The sequence below is a fragment of the Piliocolobus tephrosceles genome, chromosome 2 (genome assembly GCF_002776525.5).
Source record: "Piliocolobus tephrosceles isolate RC106 chromosome 2, ASM277652v3, whole genome shotgun sequence".
In the NCBI taxonomy this organism is placed as follows: domain Eukaryota; kingdom Metazoa; phylum Chordata; class Mammalia; order Primates; family Cercopithecidae; genus Piliocolobus; species Piliocolobus tephrosceles.
In genome coordinates this window covers 87,490,976-87,508,930 of record NC_045435.1, presented here as the reverse complement: position 1 = coordinate 87,508,930, position 17,955 = coordinate 87,490,976, and the positions used below count along the sequence as shown (strand labels likewise).

Below are 17,955 nucleotides of genomic sequence, written 5' to 3'. Positions count from 1 at the left end.
GTCAAAAAAAAAAAAAAAAAAAAAAAAAAGACTTTTAGAACTACTTGAATAAGACAAAAAAGCCTCAAGTAGAAAATTATTATTATTATTTATTATTATTATTTTTTTGAGATGGAGTCTCGCTTTGTCGCCCAGGCTGGAGCACAGTGGCATGATCTTGGCTCATGGCAACTTCCGCCTCCCGGGTTCAAGCAGTTCTCTGCCTCAGCCTCCTGAGTAGCTGGGATTACAAGCGCCTACCACCATGCCTGGCTACTTTTTTGCATTTTTAGTAGAGACAAGGTTTCATCATCTTGGCCAGGCTGATCTTGAACTCCTGCCCTTAGTGATCCACCCACCTTGGCCTCCCAAAGTGCTGGGATAAGAGGCATGAGCCACCACGCCCAGCCAAAAATTATTTTTTAAAGAAAAAAAGGACATTTCCTCCAATTACACTTATAACTTGCATTAATAGTTGATAATCTGTGTGGGCGAAGGGACCACAAAGAGCACTCTAAAAGGTTAGCTAAAATACAGATCCATGAGGGGAAATTTTTTTTTTTTTTTTTGGAAATAAAGTATTCTCAAGCGATCCTTCCATCTCAGCCTCTTCAGCAGCTGGGATTACAGGTGTGTACCACTACACACAGCTAATTTTATTTTTAGTAGAGACAAGGTCTCACTATGTTGCCCAGGCTGGTCTTGAATTCCTGAACTCAAAGGATCCTCCTGCCTCAGTCTCCCAAAGTGTTGAGATTACAGGTATGAGTCACTGCACCCAGCCTATGATTCGTACTCAAAAGGGCAGTAACAATGATCATCAAACTAATGTATCTCTAACTTGCTCATCAAGCTAATGTGAGCTCTAAGTATACATATGTGTATGTGTGTGTTTTGAAGTCCCTAGTCAATTCCCAACCTTTAGTTCTAAAGCTACCCCAGTGGACTTCTACTCTGTGTATCCTCTACTTCTCAGCTTAGGGCACTCTAAGAACGGCCCCACTTTCCCCAAAAGTTCTTTCCTACGTGTATTCGTCACCAAATTTTTTTTTTTTTCTTTTTGAGAGTTTCACTCTTGTTGCCCAGTCTGGAGTGCAATGGCGTGATCTCAGCTTACTGCAACCTCGGCTTCCCAGGTTCAAGCAATTCTCCTGCCTTAGCCTCCGAGTAGCTGGGACTACAGGCGCCAGCCAACATGCCCAGCTAATTTTAGTGTTTTTACAGAGATGAGGTTTCACCATGTTGGCCAGGCTGATCTCAAACTCCTGACCTCAGGTGATCCGCCCGCCTCACCCTCCCCAAGGTGCTGGGATTATAAGCATGAGCCACCACACCTGGCCTTTCATCACCTAATTCTGTCTACTTATTCTCTTTTATCAATTTCTTAGGTTTAGTGGTTTTTAAATGGTATTCATTTTTTCCAGCACTCTTAAAAATGCTTTGTTGTTCTGTTTTTTATAGAGACAGGGTCTTTCATTTTTGCCCAGGATGGAGTGCAGTGGCGTGATCACAGCTCACTGCAACTTCGGACTCCTAGGCCCAAGGAGTTGCTCCGCCTTCTGAGTAGCTGGGACTACAAGTGCACACCACCATGCTCAACTAATTTTTGTGTTTTTCTGTAGAGATGAGGTTTTACCATGTTTCCCAGCCTGGTCTCAAACTCCTGGGCTCAAGTCATCTACATACTTCAGCTTCCCAAACATCTGGGATTACAGGTGTGAGCCACCACGCCTGGCCTGGCCAGAATTCTTTATTTTTTAAAAGTATCTTTTTAGTCACTTAGGGAAAACATATATTCTCATGATTCCATCACACTGAATCTGTCTCATGGATGTCATTACATTTATGTTTCTTCTTTCATTTACATAGAGTTTAGGGAGAAAGACAATGTTACTGATCTTGATTAGTGGCTTTTCTTTTTTCTGAGATAGAGTCTGCTCTGTCATCCAGGCTGTGGTGCAGTGGCATGATCTCGATTCACTGCAACCTCTGCCTCCCAAGTTCAAGCACTGCATCAGTTTATCTTGAACATAAAGTCTCAAAAATCACTCCAAACTTAAATCCCCAAACTCACTGTCTCTTTTTTTTTTTTTTTTTTTTTGAGACAGACTCTCGCTCTGTTGCCCAGGCTGGAGTGCAGTGGCGTGACCTCGTCTCTCTGCAAGCTCCGCCTCCCGGGTTCACGCCATTCTCCTGCCTCAGCCTCCCGAGTAGCTGGGACTACAGGTGCCCGCCACCACACCTAGCTAATTTTTTGTATTTTTAGTAGAGACGGGGTTTCACTGTGTTAGTCAGAATGGTCTCGATCTCCTGACCTCGTGATCCGCCTACTTCGGCCTCCCAAAGTGCTGGGATTACAGGCTAAGCCACTGCGCCCAGCCCCAAACTCTTTAATCTTATAAGAAAGCAGGGCCAGGTGTAATGGCTTGTGCCTGTAATTCAAACACTTTGTAGTTGTAATCCAAACACCCACAAAGTGGGTGGCTTGCTTGAACTCAGGAGGCCCAAGACCAGCCTAGTGGCCAGGTACAATGAATGGCTCATGCCTGTAATCCCAGAACTTTGGGAGGCTGAGGCAAGTGAATTGCTTAGGGTTAGGAGTTCAAGACCAGTCTGTCCAACATGGCAAATGAAACCCATCTCCACTAAAAAAAAGTACAAAAATTGGCCAGCTGTGGTAAGAGGAGGTCAAAGCTGTAAATAAGAGCAGAATAATTTGAGCCAGAAAATCAGTCTTCTTTTCTCTTTTTTTTTTGAGACAGTGTCTCAATCCAGTCCCTTTCCTGTCCTTAGTGTAAAAGGCTGGAGTGCAGTGGCACAATCACAGCTCACTGCAACCATGACCTCCCAGGTTTAGGTGATCCTTCCACTTTAGCCTCCTGAGTACCTGGGACCACATGAGTGAGCCACCACAACTAATTAATTTTTGTACTTTTTTACACACGGGATTTCGCCATCTTGCCCAGACTGGCCTCAAACTCCTAGGCTCAAGGTATTCACTCACCTCAGCCTCCCAAAGTGCTGGAATTACAGGTGTGAGCCACCATACCTGGGCCAGTCTTCTTTTACTTACCTTTCCTGTACTTTGTCTTCCTTACAAAGACAAAACAAGGCTGGGTGTGGTGGCTCATGCCTATAATCTCAGCACTTTGGGAGGCCGAGGTGGGCAAATCACTTAAGGTCAGGAGTTCAAGACCATCCTGGCCAACATGGTGAAACCCCATCTCTACTAAAAATACAAAAATTAGCTGGGCGTGCCAGCTTGAATCCCTAGAGATGCAGGTTGCAGTGAAACAAGATCGTGCCACTGCATTCCAGCCTGGGCAACAGACTGAGGCTCTATCTCAAAAAATAAGTAAATAAATATAAAAATAAAAGAGGCCAGCCATGGTGACTGACACCTGTAATCCCAGCACTTTGGGAGGCAGAGGCGGGCAGATCACGAAGTCAGGAGATCGAGATCACCCTGGCTAACACGGTAAAACCCCCGTCTCTACAAAAAATACAAGAAATTAGCTGGGCGTGGTAGTGGGTGCCTGTAGTCCCAGCTACTCGGGAGGCTGAGGCAGGAGAATGGCGTGAACCCAGGAAGTGGAGCTTGCAAGTGAGCCAAGATTGCGCCACTGCACTCCAGCCTGGGGCACAGAGCGAGACTCCGTCTCAAAAAAAAAAAAAAATTAGCCGGCTGTGTTGGCGGGCGCCTGGAATCCCAGCTACTCAGGAGGCTGGGGCAGGAGAATCCATCCAGGGCCACAGTGCAAGACTCCATCTCAAAAAAAAGAAGAAACAAAGAAATAAAACAACCCAGGTACAATGACATGGCAGCACCACAGAGTGTTGGTTGGCCTTGGAAAGCCAGTCCCCCACCATTACTGACATCGCCGCCAGTGGGGTCATGTGCTGGGACCGGGTTCCAGCGCAGAGAGCCCCTCATCCTGGGAAAAGGGGTGCTGTCAGAAAGGTGGTCGCCTCCTCACTCATCACGCGAGGCACGCTGAACCTGATGCTAAACAATTCATAGATGACCTGCTTCTGGGTTGGGGTTTCCTAGGTAGCTAAGCATATCCCTGGCGGCAATCTATTTCAAAGTCAGCCCTTAACACTGGGGTTTGTTTAAAAAAAAAAAAAAAAAAAACTTAAATAAAAAGGAAAAAATTTTTAGTCCACATTAACTTTGAAAATCTTAGTGTTAAATAGTTTCAGAGTCCCCCCTTAATGAAAATAACCTGTAACATCCATACACATGTGGTGATCCCACTAACTAAAACACTGACAACAAATAAAGTACATTAAATAGGCTGCACCTCAGCATTTCCCATATACCTGAACCTGCTGTGGCTGCTGAACCTGGATCTGCTGTTCTTGCTGGGTTTGTGGCTGAACACTGGTGGTGACTGGACAGGCAAGTTCAAGCAAAGACCCAGCCACTTCGGTGCTGTCTGTGTATATGCAGTTCCCACCCTGTTGGTACACCATGGTAGTGGTGGCTGTCTGCTGGAACTCCTGAAGGGCTTCTGGCCCCTTAGAGGCCAGTGAGTCCAGAAATTCCTTCATCCTGTGTTGAGGGACAGACCGTGCCTTTACTCGGATGTATTCTTCAAAGGAGATGGTGTTCTCCAGGGAATTATTCATATTGCAGAGTCCTTAGGGTTCCTAGAAATAAACAGAAGTCAAAATTATGTTACTGTTTTTAGCAGGAAATGCCCAGAAACAATTACCCTTGCACAAAACTGGAATATATTCAGGGCAACTGTATACATATACAATAAAAAAATAAAGTTTTATTATACCACCTTATTTTTTCAATTAATGGATGTTTGAAAATTATTTCCATTAACATTTCTTAAATAAAACTATCACACTGAAAACAAAAAACAAACACATGCTTCACAATACTGGATGAAACAGGCTGAAAACACATTTCCCACCTAGCACTAGGTCAATCCCATCTTCTGTGCAGAGCCAAGCACGGGACAGTAAATGTCACATGCAAAACTGCTCTGTGACCATCACAGAGAGGACACCAAGCAAGGAGGAAGAAGCTAGGGGCAGGGATTCCTATGGCTATGTTTTATTTCCAAGCATTTCCTATAGCAGAGATAGGTATGCCACCTAGTTGTGGCAAGACACAAGAGGCAGAGGATATGTTCTTCATCTCCCATCAGAAAAACCAAAAATCCTATTTTGCCATATGCTGCTCACATTCTTTTGCAACACAGCTTATTGGTTAAGAGCATGGACTCTGGAGCCGAGCTACCTGGGTTCAAATCCCAACTTTATGTTTCCTTCATTATTTAACTCTAGAAAAGTCCATTAACCTTAGTTTTCTTGTGAGTAAAATGGGGATACAATAGTACTTACCTCACAGTTGACATGAGGATTAAATAAGGCATTTAGAAAATCGCCTAACACATAGATAGCACTACATAAATGTAACTAATACTATTAAAATAATTCTGGGAAAAAAAGGTAAATAGTGCTTTAAATATCCAGGTCACTACTAAAATTCAGAAATAAATTCTACAAGTTTTCCTCAGATATTTTTATTTACCTTAAGAATTAACCTGGCCGGGCGCGGTGGTTCAAGCCTGTAGTCCCAGCACTTTGGGAGGCCGAGACGGGCAGATCACGAGGTCAGGAGATCGAGACCATCCTGGCTAACATGGTGAAACCCCGTCTCTACTAAAAAATACAAAAATCTAGCCGGGCGAGGTGGCGGGCGCCTGTAGTCCCAGCTACTTGGGAGGCTGAGGCAGGAGAATGGCGTGAACCCGGGAGGCGGAGCTTGCAGTGAGCTGAGATCCGGCTACTGCACTCCAGCCCAGGCGACAGAGCAAGACTCCGTCTCAAAAAAAAAAAAAAAAGAATTAACCTGCAGATGTAGACAGTTAACTCTCATTACCTGAGGGACAAGTGTGCGATCTGTGGACTGCTGACCCCTGTCGCTGCTACCTTTGTACCATCCTCCCTTGATCAGCCAGACCTTCAGAACATAAGTAGCAGCAGGATGAAAGAGTAACAGAAACCAAGCAAACATTTTTGCCAAAAAGGATTCTCAGATAATTCTGAATGTCTGGAAAGGTGATTTGTTCCCTTGAGCAATCAAGCTAGATATACTAGACTGACCAGATGCTCTACCTTACGTTACGGATACAAAATACGTGGGTTAAGCATCTCCTTTCTTCTACCTAGGCTCTAAATTCTTGGCAGACAAGACTATGTCCTGGTTCTCTCCAAACAGCTCACCCATGTTAGTTGCTTCATATATACCTGCTAATTTGAAATTCAATGTGGAACAGGAAGAATTATGATTTTTTTTTCTTTTTTTTTTGAGACAGTCTCATTCTGTTGCCCAGGATGGAGTGCAGTGGCACAATCTCGGCTCACTGTAAGCTCCGCCTCCTGGGTTCACCCCATTATCCTGCCTCAGCCTTCTGAGTAGCTGGGACTACAGGCACCCACCACCACATCCAGTTAATTTTTTGTATTTTTAGTAGAGACGGGGTTTCACCATCTTAGCCAGGATGGTCTCGATCTCCTGACGTCGTGATCTGCCCGCCTCGGCCACCCAAAGTGCTAGGATTACAGGCATGAACCACCACGCCCAGCCTTTTTTTTTTTTTCAGATGGAGTCTCCCTCCGTCACCCAGGCTGGAGTGCAGTGGCGCGATCTCGGCTCACTGCATCCTCCCAGGTTCAAGTGATTTTCCTGCCTCAGCTTCCCAAGTAGCTGGGACTACAGGCACCCACCACCATGCCCAGCTAATTTATGTATTTTTAGTAGAGACTGGATTTTGCCATGTTGGCCCAGCTGGTCTCAAACTCCTGACTTCAGGTGATCTGCCCGCCTTGGCCTCCCAAAGTGCTGGGATTATAGGTATGAGCCACCCGATTCTCTCTGTAATATCCATAGCTTCATGGACTCAAGCAATCCTTTCACCTCAGCCTGGGCAACATGGAGAAACTCCATCTCTACAAAAAAATACAAAAATTAACTGGGTGTGGTGGCATGCACCTGTAGTCTCAGCCACTAGGGAGGCTAAGGTGGAAGGATTGCTTGAGTCCAAAGATCTAGGCCGCAAAGAGCCAAGATCACTCCAATGCACTCTAGCCTAGGCGACAGAACATAACTCTGTCTTAAAAAAAAAAAAAATTGGGCGCGGTGGCTCAAGCCTGTAATCCCAGCACTTTGGGAGGCCGAGACGGGCGGATCACGAGGTCAGGAGATCGAGATCATCCTGGCTAACACGGTGAAACCCCGTCTCTACTAAAAAAATACAAAAAACTAGCCGGGCGAGGTGGCGGGCGCCTGTGGTCCCAGGTACTCAGGAGGCTGAGGCGGGAGAATGGCGTGAACCTGGGAGGCGGAGGTTGCAGTGAGCTGAGATCCGGCCACTGCACTCCAGCCTGGGTGACAGAGCAAGACTCCGTCTCAAAAAAAAAAAAAAAAAAAAAAAAAATTATCAGCTGGTCACAGTGGTGCACATATGTAGTCTCAGCTACTCAGGAGGCTGAGGTGGGAGGATTGCTTGAGCCCAGGTCTTTGAGCTGGGAAACCTAGAGAGACCTTCATCTGTAAAAAAAATACTAACAATAAAATAACAATAAAGTTGTCGATGTCCACGTCACACATAAGGAGAGCATCAAGCCAAGCACACTTTGCCTAACTACAGATTCAGAGAAGGCTACTTGGCTTAGGTGATCCGAAAGCACTCATTTGCCACACTTGCACAGAATGTATCAAAGTTCCCCTTTGTTAACAGCATCACAGTAGGGATTTCCTTAAGAAGGCATCTTTCAGCCAGGTGCGGTGGCTCACACCTGTAATCCCAACACTTTGGGAGGCCAAGGTGGGCAGATCACCTGAGGTCAGGAGTTCAAGACCAGTCTGGCCAACAAGGTGAAACCCTGTCTCTACTAAAAATATAAAAATTAGCCAGGCGTGGTAGCAGGCACCTGTAATACCAGCTACTCAGGAGGCCAAGGTGGGAGAATGAGTCCAGGAGGCAGAGGTTGCAGGGAGCCAAGACTGTGCCATTGCACTCCAGCTTGGGCACCAGAGTGACACTCTACCTAAAAAAAAACAGGCATCTTTCATAATAAAGATCCGTTAACATTTCAAAGTTATGAAATTCTAATATCTAATCACACATACCCTTCTGCTCAAAAGGGGACAAAGGAGAGATTATATGAGCAGCCATTAACAGGTCCTCTACCATGCTGGTACATAATTTCAGTTTTTCACCTCCATTACAAAAGAGCAGCAGGTCAGTTGGAATTTACATTTCCTAAAATGTATTTTCTTCAACTGTCAGTTGTATTCACATAGTATACTGAGATCGATTAAATTGTCAAAGCTACTACAAAAAGCAATTTTTTTTTTTAAGGTACAAAAGTAAAGTTTTTACATGCAGCACAAACCTTTTTTTGTCTCAAGTCTGGGAAAAGACAAATGAGTAAACACCAAAACAAAGAAACACTGTTTCCCGATGAAGTAGATGGGAATTGAAAATCAAAAAAAAATAAAATTAAAAAATTAAAAAAAAACATAAGAAAAAAAACAAAACACCGCAAAGTTTACAGAACCGAAAATCCTTCATGACTATTGCCTAGTAAAGCCAGTCTCTATGATCCTCCTAGTAACCCTATTTCTCCTCACTCTTGTCTTTCAAGTTTCAGAAACTCAGAAGCGGCAGCTTAAACCTCACCTCAAGTCTGATATTAAGTGTAAAGGATAATTTCACCAACTTTTCTTACTAGAAACAAGCTTTCTTCAGTACTCAGTATAGAATTCCACCTAGTTTTTGTTTTGTTTTTGGAGGTTTATTCCGGGGTTGGGGAAAGGGATATGAAACTTAAGTAAGAAAAACCGTTCTAATAGTATAAAAAGATATAAAATAAGGCCAGGCGCAGTGGCTGACGCCTGTAATTCCAGCACTTTGGGAGGCCCAGGCGGGCGGATCACAACATCAGGAGATCAAGACCATCCTGGCTAACACGGTGAAACCCCATCTCTACTAAAAATAGAAAAATTAACCGGGCGTGGTGGCGGGCGCCTGTAGTCCCAGGTACTCGGGAGGCTAAGGCAGGAGAAAGGTGTGAACCCAGTAGGCAGAACTTGCAGTGAGCCGAGATTGCGCCATTGCACTCCAGCTTGGGCGAGAGCCAGACTCCGTTTCAAAAAAATATATATATAATAAAAAGTAAAAACAGCTAAGTATGCTTTGACCTCTGGTTCTTGATCATGCCATTGCACTCCAGTCTGGGCAATAAGAGTGAAACTCCATCTCAAAAAAAAAAAAAAAAAAACGCCCCAAAAAAAATAAAAAAAAAACAAAAAATGCCGGACGCAGTGGCTCAAGCCTGTAATCCCAGCACTTTGGGAGGCTGAGACGGGCGGACCACTAGGTCAGGAGATCGAAACCATCCTGGCTAACACGGTGAAACCCCGTCTCTACTAAAAAAGAAAAACAAAAAAAACTAGCCGGGCAAGGTGGCAGGCGCCTGTAGTCCCAGCTACTCCGGAGGCTGAGGCAAGAGAATGGCGAGAACCCGGGAGGTGGAGCTTGCAGTGAGCTGAGACCGGGTCACTGCACTCCAGCCTGGGCGACAGAGCCAGACTCGGTCTCAAAAAAAAAAAAAAAAACTAAAAATCACTCTCCTTTCACCAAACCCTACCAATCACATCATACCTTTATGCCTCTACTTGTAGACTCATTTTTAGAGTATTGGTCAGGTGCAGTGGCTCACGCCTCTAATCCCGGCACTTTTTGGGAGGCTAAGCCAGGTGGATCACCTGAGGGCAGGAGGAGATCGAGAATAGCCTGGCCAGCATGGTGAAACCCTGCCTCTACTAAAAATACAAAAATTAGCCAGGCATGATGGCACATGCCTGTAATCCCAGCTACTTAGGAGGCTGAGACAGGAGAATCACTTGAACCCAGGAGATGGAGGTTGCAGTGAGCTGAGACTGCACCATTGCCCTTCAGCCTAGGCAACAGAGCGAGATTCCGTCTTTAAAAAACAAAAAAATTGGAGTATCTATGGAGTTCTATGTAAGATCAGGAAATTAAAGTTCCACACCCCCAGTTTTCTGTTGTTGGGTTTTTGAGACAAGGTCTTATTCTATCGCCCAGGATGGAGTGCAGTGGTATAAGATCTTGACTTACTGCAACCTCAACCTCCTAGGCTCAATCGATCCTCCCACCTCAGCCGCCCAAGCAGCTGGGACTACAGGCATGTGCCACCACGCCAGCTAAATTTTATTTGTTGCAGAGACAGGGTTTTGCCATGTTGCCCACGCTGTTCTCAAACTCCTGGGCTCAAGAGATCTTCCCACCTCAGCCTCCCAAAGTGCTGGGATTACAGGCGTAAGCCACCATGCCTGGCCGAAGCCTTCTTTTTTTTTTTTTTTGGAGACAGAGTCTTGCTCTGCAGCCCAGGTTGGAGTGCAGTGCAGTGGCATGATTTCTGCTCACTATAACCTCTGTCTCCCAAGTTCCAACAATTCTCCTGCCTTAAGTCTCCCAAGTAGCTGGGATTACAGGCACACGCCAATATGCCCACCAAATTTTTGTATTTCTAGTAGAGACAGGGTATCACCATGTTGACTAAGCTGGTCTCGAACTCCTGACCTTGTAATCTGCCCGTCTTGACCTCCCAAAGTGCTGGAATTACAGGCACCTGCCCCCACACCAGGCTAGTTTTTGTATTTTCAGTTGAGATGGAGTTTTGCTATGTTAGCCAGGCTGGTCTCAAACTCCTCGTCTCAAGCAATCTGCCCACTCTCCCAAAGTACTAAGATTACAGGCGTGAGCCACTGCCCCCAGCAACATGTCCTCTATTTTAGACAAACATTTAGCTAAGTGAAAATAACTTCTATTTAATCGATATTTTAGTTTTAGAATACAACATTTCATACCAAAGTCTAGAACGTATTTTTTGTCAGTCAAGGTTCCAAAGATATGATAAAAATCATTCTGCTGCCTATGTCATCTCCAAATAAATCCTACCAGTCAGTATTTCTAGAATAGTACCTTTAAAAAGTTACTATAAGAAACACTAGTCCAAATATAAATTTATTTCCTGAGCAAACAGGCAAATAAGCCAGATATTCAGTTGTCAGAAAATATAAAAGCTTCAAAAAGTTACTTGCTATAAACCATCAAAATCCATTCTTTAAGCCTTTCATTAAAAAAAAAAAAAAAAGCCTGGCGCAGTGGCTCATATCTGTAATCCCAGCACTTTGGGAGGCCAAGGTGGGTGGATCATGAGGTCAGGAGATCGAGACTACCCTGGCTAACACAAAATACAAATACAAAAAATAAGCCGGGCGTGGTGACAGGTGCCTGTAGTCCCAGCTACTCGGGAGGCTGAGGCAGGAGAATGGTGTGAACCTGGGAGGCGGAGCTTGTAGTGAGCTGAGACTGCACCACTGCACTCCAGCCTGGGCAACAGAGCAAGACTACATCTCAAACAAACAAACAAAGGCCAGGTGCAGTGGCTCACGTCTGTAATCCTAACACCATGGACTTTGCGGGGCCAAGGCAGGCGGATAACCTGAGGTTGGGTGTTTGAGACCAGCCTGACCAACATAGAGAACCCCAGTCTCTACTAAAAATACAAAATTAGCTGGGCATGGTGGAGCATGCTTGTAATCTCAGCTACTCGTAAGGCTGAGGCAGGAGAATCGCATAAACCTGGGAGGTGGAGGTTGCAGTGAGCCAAGATTGCACCACTGCACTCCAGCCTGGAGACACAGTGGGACTCTGTCTCAAAAAAAAAAAAAAAAAAAAAAAGGGAGGGGGGGAGGGGGGCTGGGATGATGGTGCATGCCTACAGTCCTGGCTACTCAGAAGGCTGAAACAGGAGGATTGCTTGAGTAGTCCAGGAGTTCTGGGCTGTAGTGCGCTATGTCAATCAGGTGTCCACACTAAGTTCAGCATCAACATGGTGACTTCATGGGAGCAGGGAATCACCAGGTTGCCTAACGAGGGGTGAACCGACCCAAGTTGGAAATGGAGCAGGTCAAAACTTCCATACTGATCAGTAGCAGGATCCTGTCTGTGGACAGCCACTGCATTCCAACCTGGGCACCACAGTGAGATCCTATCTCTTAGAAATAATATTAATAATTTAAAAGACAAACAAGCTTGAGGTAGGAAACATTCCATAAAACCATTAGAAAATGTCAGTACTAGGCTGGGCGCGGTGGCTCAAGCCTGTAATCCCAGCACTTTGGGAGGCCGAGACGGGCGGATCACGAGGTCAGGAGATCAAGACCATCCTGGCTAACATGGTGAAACCCCGTCTCTACTAAAAAATACAAAAAAAAAAAAAACTAGCCGGGCGAGGTGGCAGGCGCCTGTAGTCCCAGCTACTGGGGAGGCTGAGGCAGGAGAATGGCGTGAACCCGGGAGGCGGAGCTTGCAGTGAGCTGAGATCCAGCCACTGCACTCCAGCCTGGGCAACAGAGCAAGACTCCGTCTCAAAAAAAAAAAAAAAAAAGAAAATGTCAATACTAAGCTGACCATGGTGGCTCTCACCTGTAGTCCCAGTTACTTGGGAGGCCGGGGCAGAAGGATGGCTTGATCCCAGCAGTTTATGATCATGCCACTGTACTCCAGCTTGGGTGACAGAGTGAGACTCTATCATTTATTCATAGATAAGTAAATAAGCAAGCAATTAACAGGCTGGGCATGGTGGCTCAAGCCTGTAACCCCAATGCTTTGGAAGGCTGATGATCATTTGAGCCCAAGAAGATCATTTGAGCCCAAAAGTTTGAGACTAGTCTAGGCAACATAGGGAAACCATCACTATCTTAATTTTTTTTTTTTTTTTTTGAGATGGAGGCTCACTCTGTCGCCCAGGCTGGAGTGCAGTGGCGTGATCTCAGCTTACCACAACCTCTGCCTCCTGGGTTCAAGCAATTCTCCTGCCTGAGTCTCCCAAGTAGCTGGGAGTACGGGTGGGCAGCACCACACCTGGCTAATTTTTTTTCTTTTTCTGACATGGAGTCTCACTCTGTCACCCAGACTGGAGTGCAGTAGCATGATCTTGGCTCACTGCAACCTCCGCCCCCTAAGTTCAAGCGATTCTCCTGGCTCAGCCTCCTGAATAGCTGGGATTACAGGCACCTGCCACCAAGCCCGGCTAGTTTTTGTATTTTTAGTAGAGACAAGGTTTCACCATCTTGGCCAGGCTGGTCTTGAACTCCTAACCTCATGATCCACCCGCTTCAGCCTCCCAAAGTGCTGGGATTCTAGGCGTGAGCCACTGCACCCGGCCCACACCAGACTAATTTTTGTATTTTTAGTAGAGACGAGGTTTTGCCATGTTGGTTAGGCTGGTCTCGAACTCTTAGGTAATCCACTTGCTTCCACCTTCCAAAGTGCTGGGATTACAGGCGTGAGCCACTAAGCCTAAATTTTTTTTTTTTTTTTGAGACAGAGTCTTGCTCTGTTGCCCAGGCTGGAGTGCAGTTGCATGATCCTGGTTCACTGAAACCTCTGCCTCCTGGGTTCAAGTGATACTCCTGCCTCAGCCTCCAAAGTAGCTGGGATTACAGGCACCCGCCACCACACCCAGCTAATTTTTGTATTTTAGTAGAGACGGGATTTCACCATGTTGGTCAGGATGTTCTCGAACTCCTTACCTCAAGTGATCCACAGCATTGGTCTCCCAAAGCGCTAGGATTACAGGCATGAGCCATAGCATCCAGCCAAGATTGTGAGACCAGCCTGGCCACCATGGTGAAACCCCATCTCCACTAAAAATACAAAAACTAATTGGACATAGTGGCAGCCACCCATAACCCCAGCTACTCTAGAGGCTGAGGCAGGAGAATCGCTTGAATCCAGGAGGCGGAGGTTGCAGGGAGCTGAGATTGCACCACTGCACTTCAGCCTCGGGAAAAGAGTGAGACTCCGCCTCAAAAAACAAAAAAAGGAATGCTAACAGTAGTTATGCCTGGATGATGGAACCAGAGTATTTAAGTTTCTTCCTGTTTAATACTCCTCTGAATTTTCCGCAAATTCTATTAATCTAAGGCTCACGCCTGTAATCCCAGCACTTTAGGAGGCCGAGGCATGGCCAGGCACGGTGGCTCAAGCCTGTAATCCCAGCACTTTGGGAGGCCAAGACGGGCGGATCACGAGGTCAGGAGATCGAGACCATCCTGGCTAACACGGTGAAACCCCGTCTCTACTAAAAACTACAAAATACTAGCCGGGCGAGGTGGCGGGCGCCTGAAGTCCCAGCTACCCGGGAGGCTGAGGCAGGAGAATGGCGTGAACCCGGGAGGCGGAGCTTGCAGTGAGCTGAGATTCTGCCACAGCACTCCAGCCTGGGTAACAGAGCGAGACTCCGTCTCAAAAAAAATAAAATAAAATAAAATAAAATAAAATAAAATAAAATAGGAGGCCGAGGCGGGGGGGATCAGCAGGTCAGGAGATCGAGATCATCCTGGCTAACACAGTGAAATCCCGTCTCTACTAAAAATACAAAAAAATTAGCCGGGCGTGGTGGTGGGCGCCTGTAGTCTCAGCTACTTGGGAGGCTGAGGTAGGAGAATGGCATGAACCTGGGAAGTGAGATTGTACCACTGCACTTCAGCCTGGGTGACAGAGCCAGACTCCGTCTCAAAAAATGAATAGATAAATAAATAACTCATCCTTTTCTACACAGTGGCTATAGTGCAGGAATGGTAACAGACACATAAACAATTCTGGTTGATCATAGTATGATTTTCTTTCAAAATCTGACAGAAACTAAACCGGCTGAACGACGTGGCTCATGCCTGCAATCCCAGCACTTTGGCCAAGGTGGGTGGATCACCCAAGGTCAGTAGTTTGAAACCAGCCTAACCAACATGGTGAAACCCCGTCTCTACTAAAAATACAAAAAAAAATGAGCTGGGCGTGGTGGCGGGCACCTGCAATCCCAGCTATTCGGAAGGCTGAGACAGGAGAATTGCTTGAACCCAGGAGGCAGAGGTTGCAGTCAGCCAAGATCATGCCACCGCACTCCTGCCTGGGCAACAAGGGCGAAACTCCATCTCAAAAAAAAAGAAAAACTAAACGATAAAATACCAAAAACTTGTACAAAATAACGAAGACTTAACTTCAAGATACCACTCATAAGACACAAAAGTTGAGCCTTTGTAATAAACAGAAATAGAGAAACTTCTAAAAGAGACAAAAGATTCTTAGCTCCAAATAAAAGACTTAGTGAGAAGCAGTCAAGAAATTAAATAAAGTATTTCTGAAAAACATGCAGCCATGAGGATATTTGAGTGTTACCAATTTCTGGGACTCTGATGAGACTAATAATAAAAACAGAAAATACTCTAATGCTCTTGGGGTGTATGAGGTCTGTAAACAAGCATTTACTTCTAAATGCTTTTAAATATAGCTGCTTTGTAAAAAAACAAAGAAAAACCAGTACTCCCTTAAACAGACCCTGGACATTTTTGCTGGTATAAATTCAAATTCATCACTGTTATCTCTCCTGTATTTCCTTCTTTCTCTTTTTTGAGACAGAGTCTTGCTGTCACCCAGGCTGGAGTGCAGTGGTGCAATCTGGGCTCACTGCAACCTCCGCCTCCCAGGTTCATACCATTCTCCTGCCTCAGCCTCCCAAGTAGCAGGGACTACAGGCGCCCACCACCACACCTGGCTAATTTTTTTGTATTTTTAGTAGACACGGGTTTTCACCATGTTAGCCAGGATGGTCTCCATCTCCTGACCTCGTGATCCTTGGCCTCCCAAAGTGCTGGGATTATAGGAGTGAGCCACTGCGCCTGGCTCCTCTGTATTTCCTTCTACTGGAGTTTAACATAGTGCCTGATGCATGGCAATTCTTCACTACATGAGTTATTATTTTTATTATTTTATTACTAGAACATAAGATGGTACCATGGACAAAGGTTACTCCAAAACAACAGTCTATTACATTTCTATAGGTCTGTTTGCAAATTTTTTTTATTTTTTCCGTTTAGGTACCAAGGGAAGATCTTCACACTTTCTTGGGTTTCTTATCCCTGATACCTCTTTTGGGCCTCCTGTATGACTCTGCAGAGTGAGTCAACAATCCGTGATGGACTAAAAGAAGAAAGTCTGAGCTGCCTCAGAACCTTACCTCTTCCTTGGGCTTTGAGGCCCTTCAAGGTTCACATCTACTCCAACAATGGCTCTTCATAGTTTAGTCCAGTTTGAACACATTCACATAGGGCTCAGTGCAGTGGCTAACGCCCGTAATCCCCAGCACTTTGGGAGGCTGAGGTGGGCAGATCACCTGAGGTTGGGAGTTCGAGACCAGTCTGGCCAACATGGTGAAATCCTATCTCCACCAAAAACACAAAAATTAGCCAGGCATGGTGGCAGGCACCTGTAACCTCAGCTACTTGGGAAGCTGAGGCAGGAGAATTGCTTGCATCCAGCAGGCGGAGATTGCAGTGAGTCGAGATTATGCAACTGCACTCCAGCCCGGGCAACAAGAGCAAAACTCTGTCTCAAAAAAAATAAAATAAAATAGGCCGGGCGCAGTGGCTCACGCCTGTAATCCCAGCAGTTTGGGAGGCCAAGGCAGGCAAATCACAAGGTCAGGAATTTTGAGACCAGCCTGGCTAATATGGTGAAACCCCATTTCTACTAAAAATATGAAAATTAGCCAGGTATGGTGCCTGTAGTCCTAGCTACTAGGGAGGCTGAGGCAGGAGAATCACTTGAACCTGGGAGACAGAAGTTGCAGTAAACCAAAATCACACCACTGCACTCCAGCCTGGGCAACAGAGCAAGACTCTGTCTCAAAAAAATAATAATAATAAAATAGATAAATAAATAAAAATAAAATAGGCGAGGTGCAGTGGCTCATGCCTGTAAATCCCAGCACTTTGGAAGGTCAAGGTGGGCAGATCACGAGGTCAGGAGTTCAAGAGCAGCCTGGCCAATAGGGGTGAAACCCCCGTCTCTAATAAAAATACGAAAATTAGCCAGGCAGGGTACCATATACCTGTAGTCCCAGCTAGTTGGGAGGCTGAGGCAGAAGAATTGCTTGAACCCAGGAGGTGGAGGCTCATCTCAAAAAAAAAGAAGTATGTCTTCCATGCTTCTTCGAAATAACTCCATATGTTTATATGATAAATATGACTCCTTACAATGGAAATTGATTTTTTTTTCCATGTGAATGTATTCATTTTATTTATTTTTTTGGAGACAGAGTCTCACTCTGTCACCCAGGCTGGAATGCAGTGGCGTGATCTCAGCTGCACTGGAGTGCAGTGGCACAATCTCGGCTCACTGCAAGCTCCGCCTCCCGGGTTCATGCCAGTCTCCTGCCTCAGCCTCCCGAGTAGCTAGGACCACAGGCGACCGCCACCAAGCCCAGCTATTTTTTTTTTTTTTTTTTGTATTTTTTAGTAGAGACAGAGTTTCACCATGTTAGCCAGGATGGTCTCAATCTCCTGACCTCGTGATCCGCCCACCTGGGCCTCCCAAAGTGCTGGGATTACAGGCGTGAGCTACCACACCCATCCAGGACTGACATATTTCTATTCTTTTGCCTGGGTTTTGTTTGTTTGTATTTTTATTTTTTTGAGATGAAGTCTCACTTTGTCGTCCAGGCTGGAGTGCAATGGTACCATCTTGGTTCACTGGAACCTCCGCTTCCTGGGTTCAAGCAGTTCTCCTGCCTCAGCCTCCCGAGTAGCAGGAACTACAGGCACACACCACCAAGCCCAGCTAATTTTTTTTGTATTTTTAGTAGAATCAGGGTTTCACCATACTGGCCAGGCTGTTCTTGAGCTCCTGAACTCAGGTGATCCGGCCGCCCTAGTCCTCCCAAAGTGCTGGGATTATATGCCCTGAGCCACTGCACCCGGCCTTTTGTCTTTTTTTTTTTTTTTTTTTTTGAGACGGAGTCTCGCTCTGTCGCCCAGGCTGGAGTGCAGTGGCCAGATCTCAGCTCACTGCAAGCTCC

At 45.7% G+C, this 17,955-nt stretch overlaps 1 protein-coding gene across 4 annotated transcripts in view; it reads right to left on the bottom strand.

Moving 5' to 3' along the window:
* QRICH1 (glutamine rich 1) overlaps positions 1–17,955 on the bottom strand; it is a 67,591-nt gene that overhangs the window by 43,228 nt on the left and 6,408 nt on the right. For all 4 annotated transcript variants that reach the window (XM_023231545.2, XM_023231544.2, XM_023231546.3 and 1 more), the window contains one exon: positions 4,303–4,632. In XM_023231545.2, coding sequence (XP_023087313.1) covers positions 4,303–4,611 — 309 coding nt within the window. In that variant the 5' untranslated portion in view covers positions 4,612–4,632. The remainder of the gene's footprint in view (positions 1–4,302; positions 4,633–17,955) is intronic.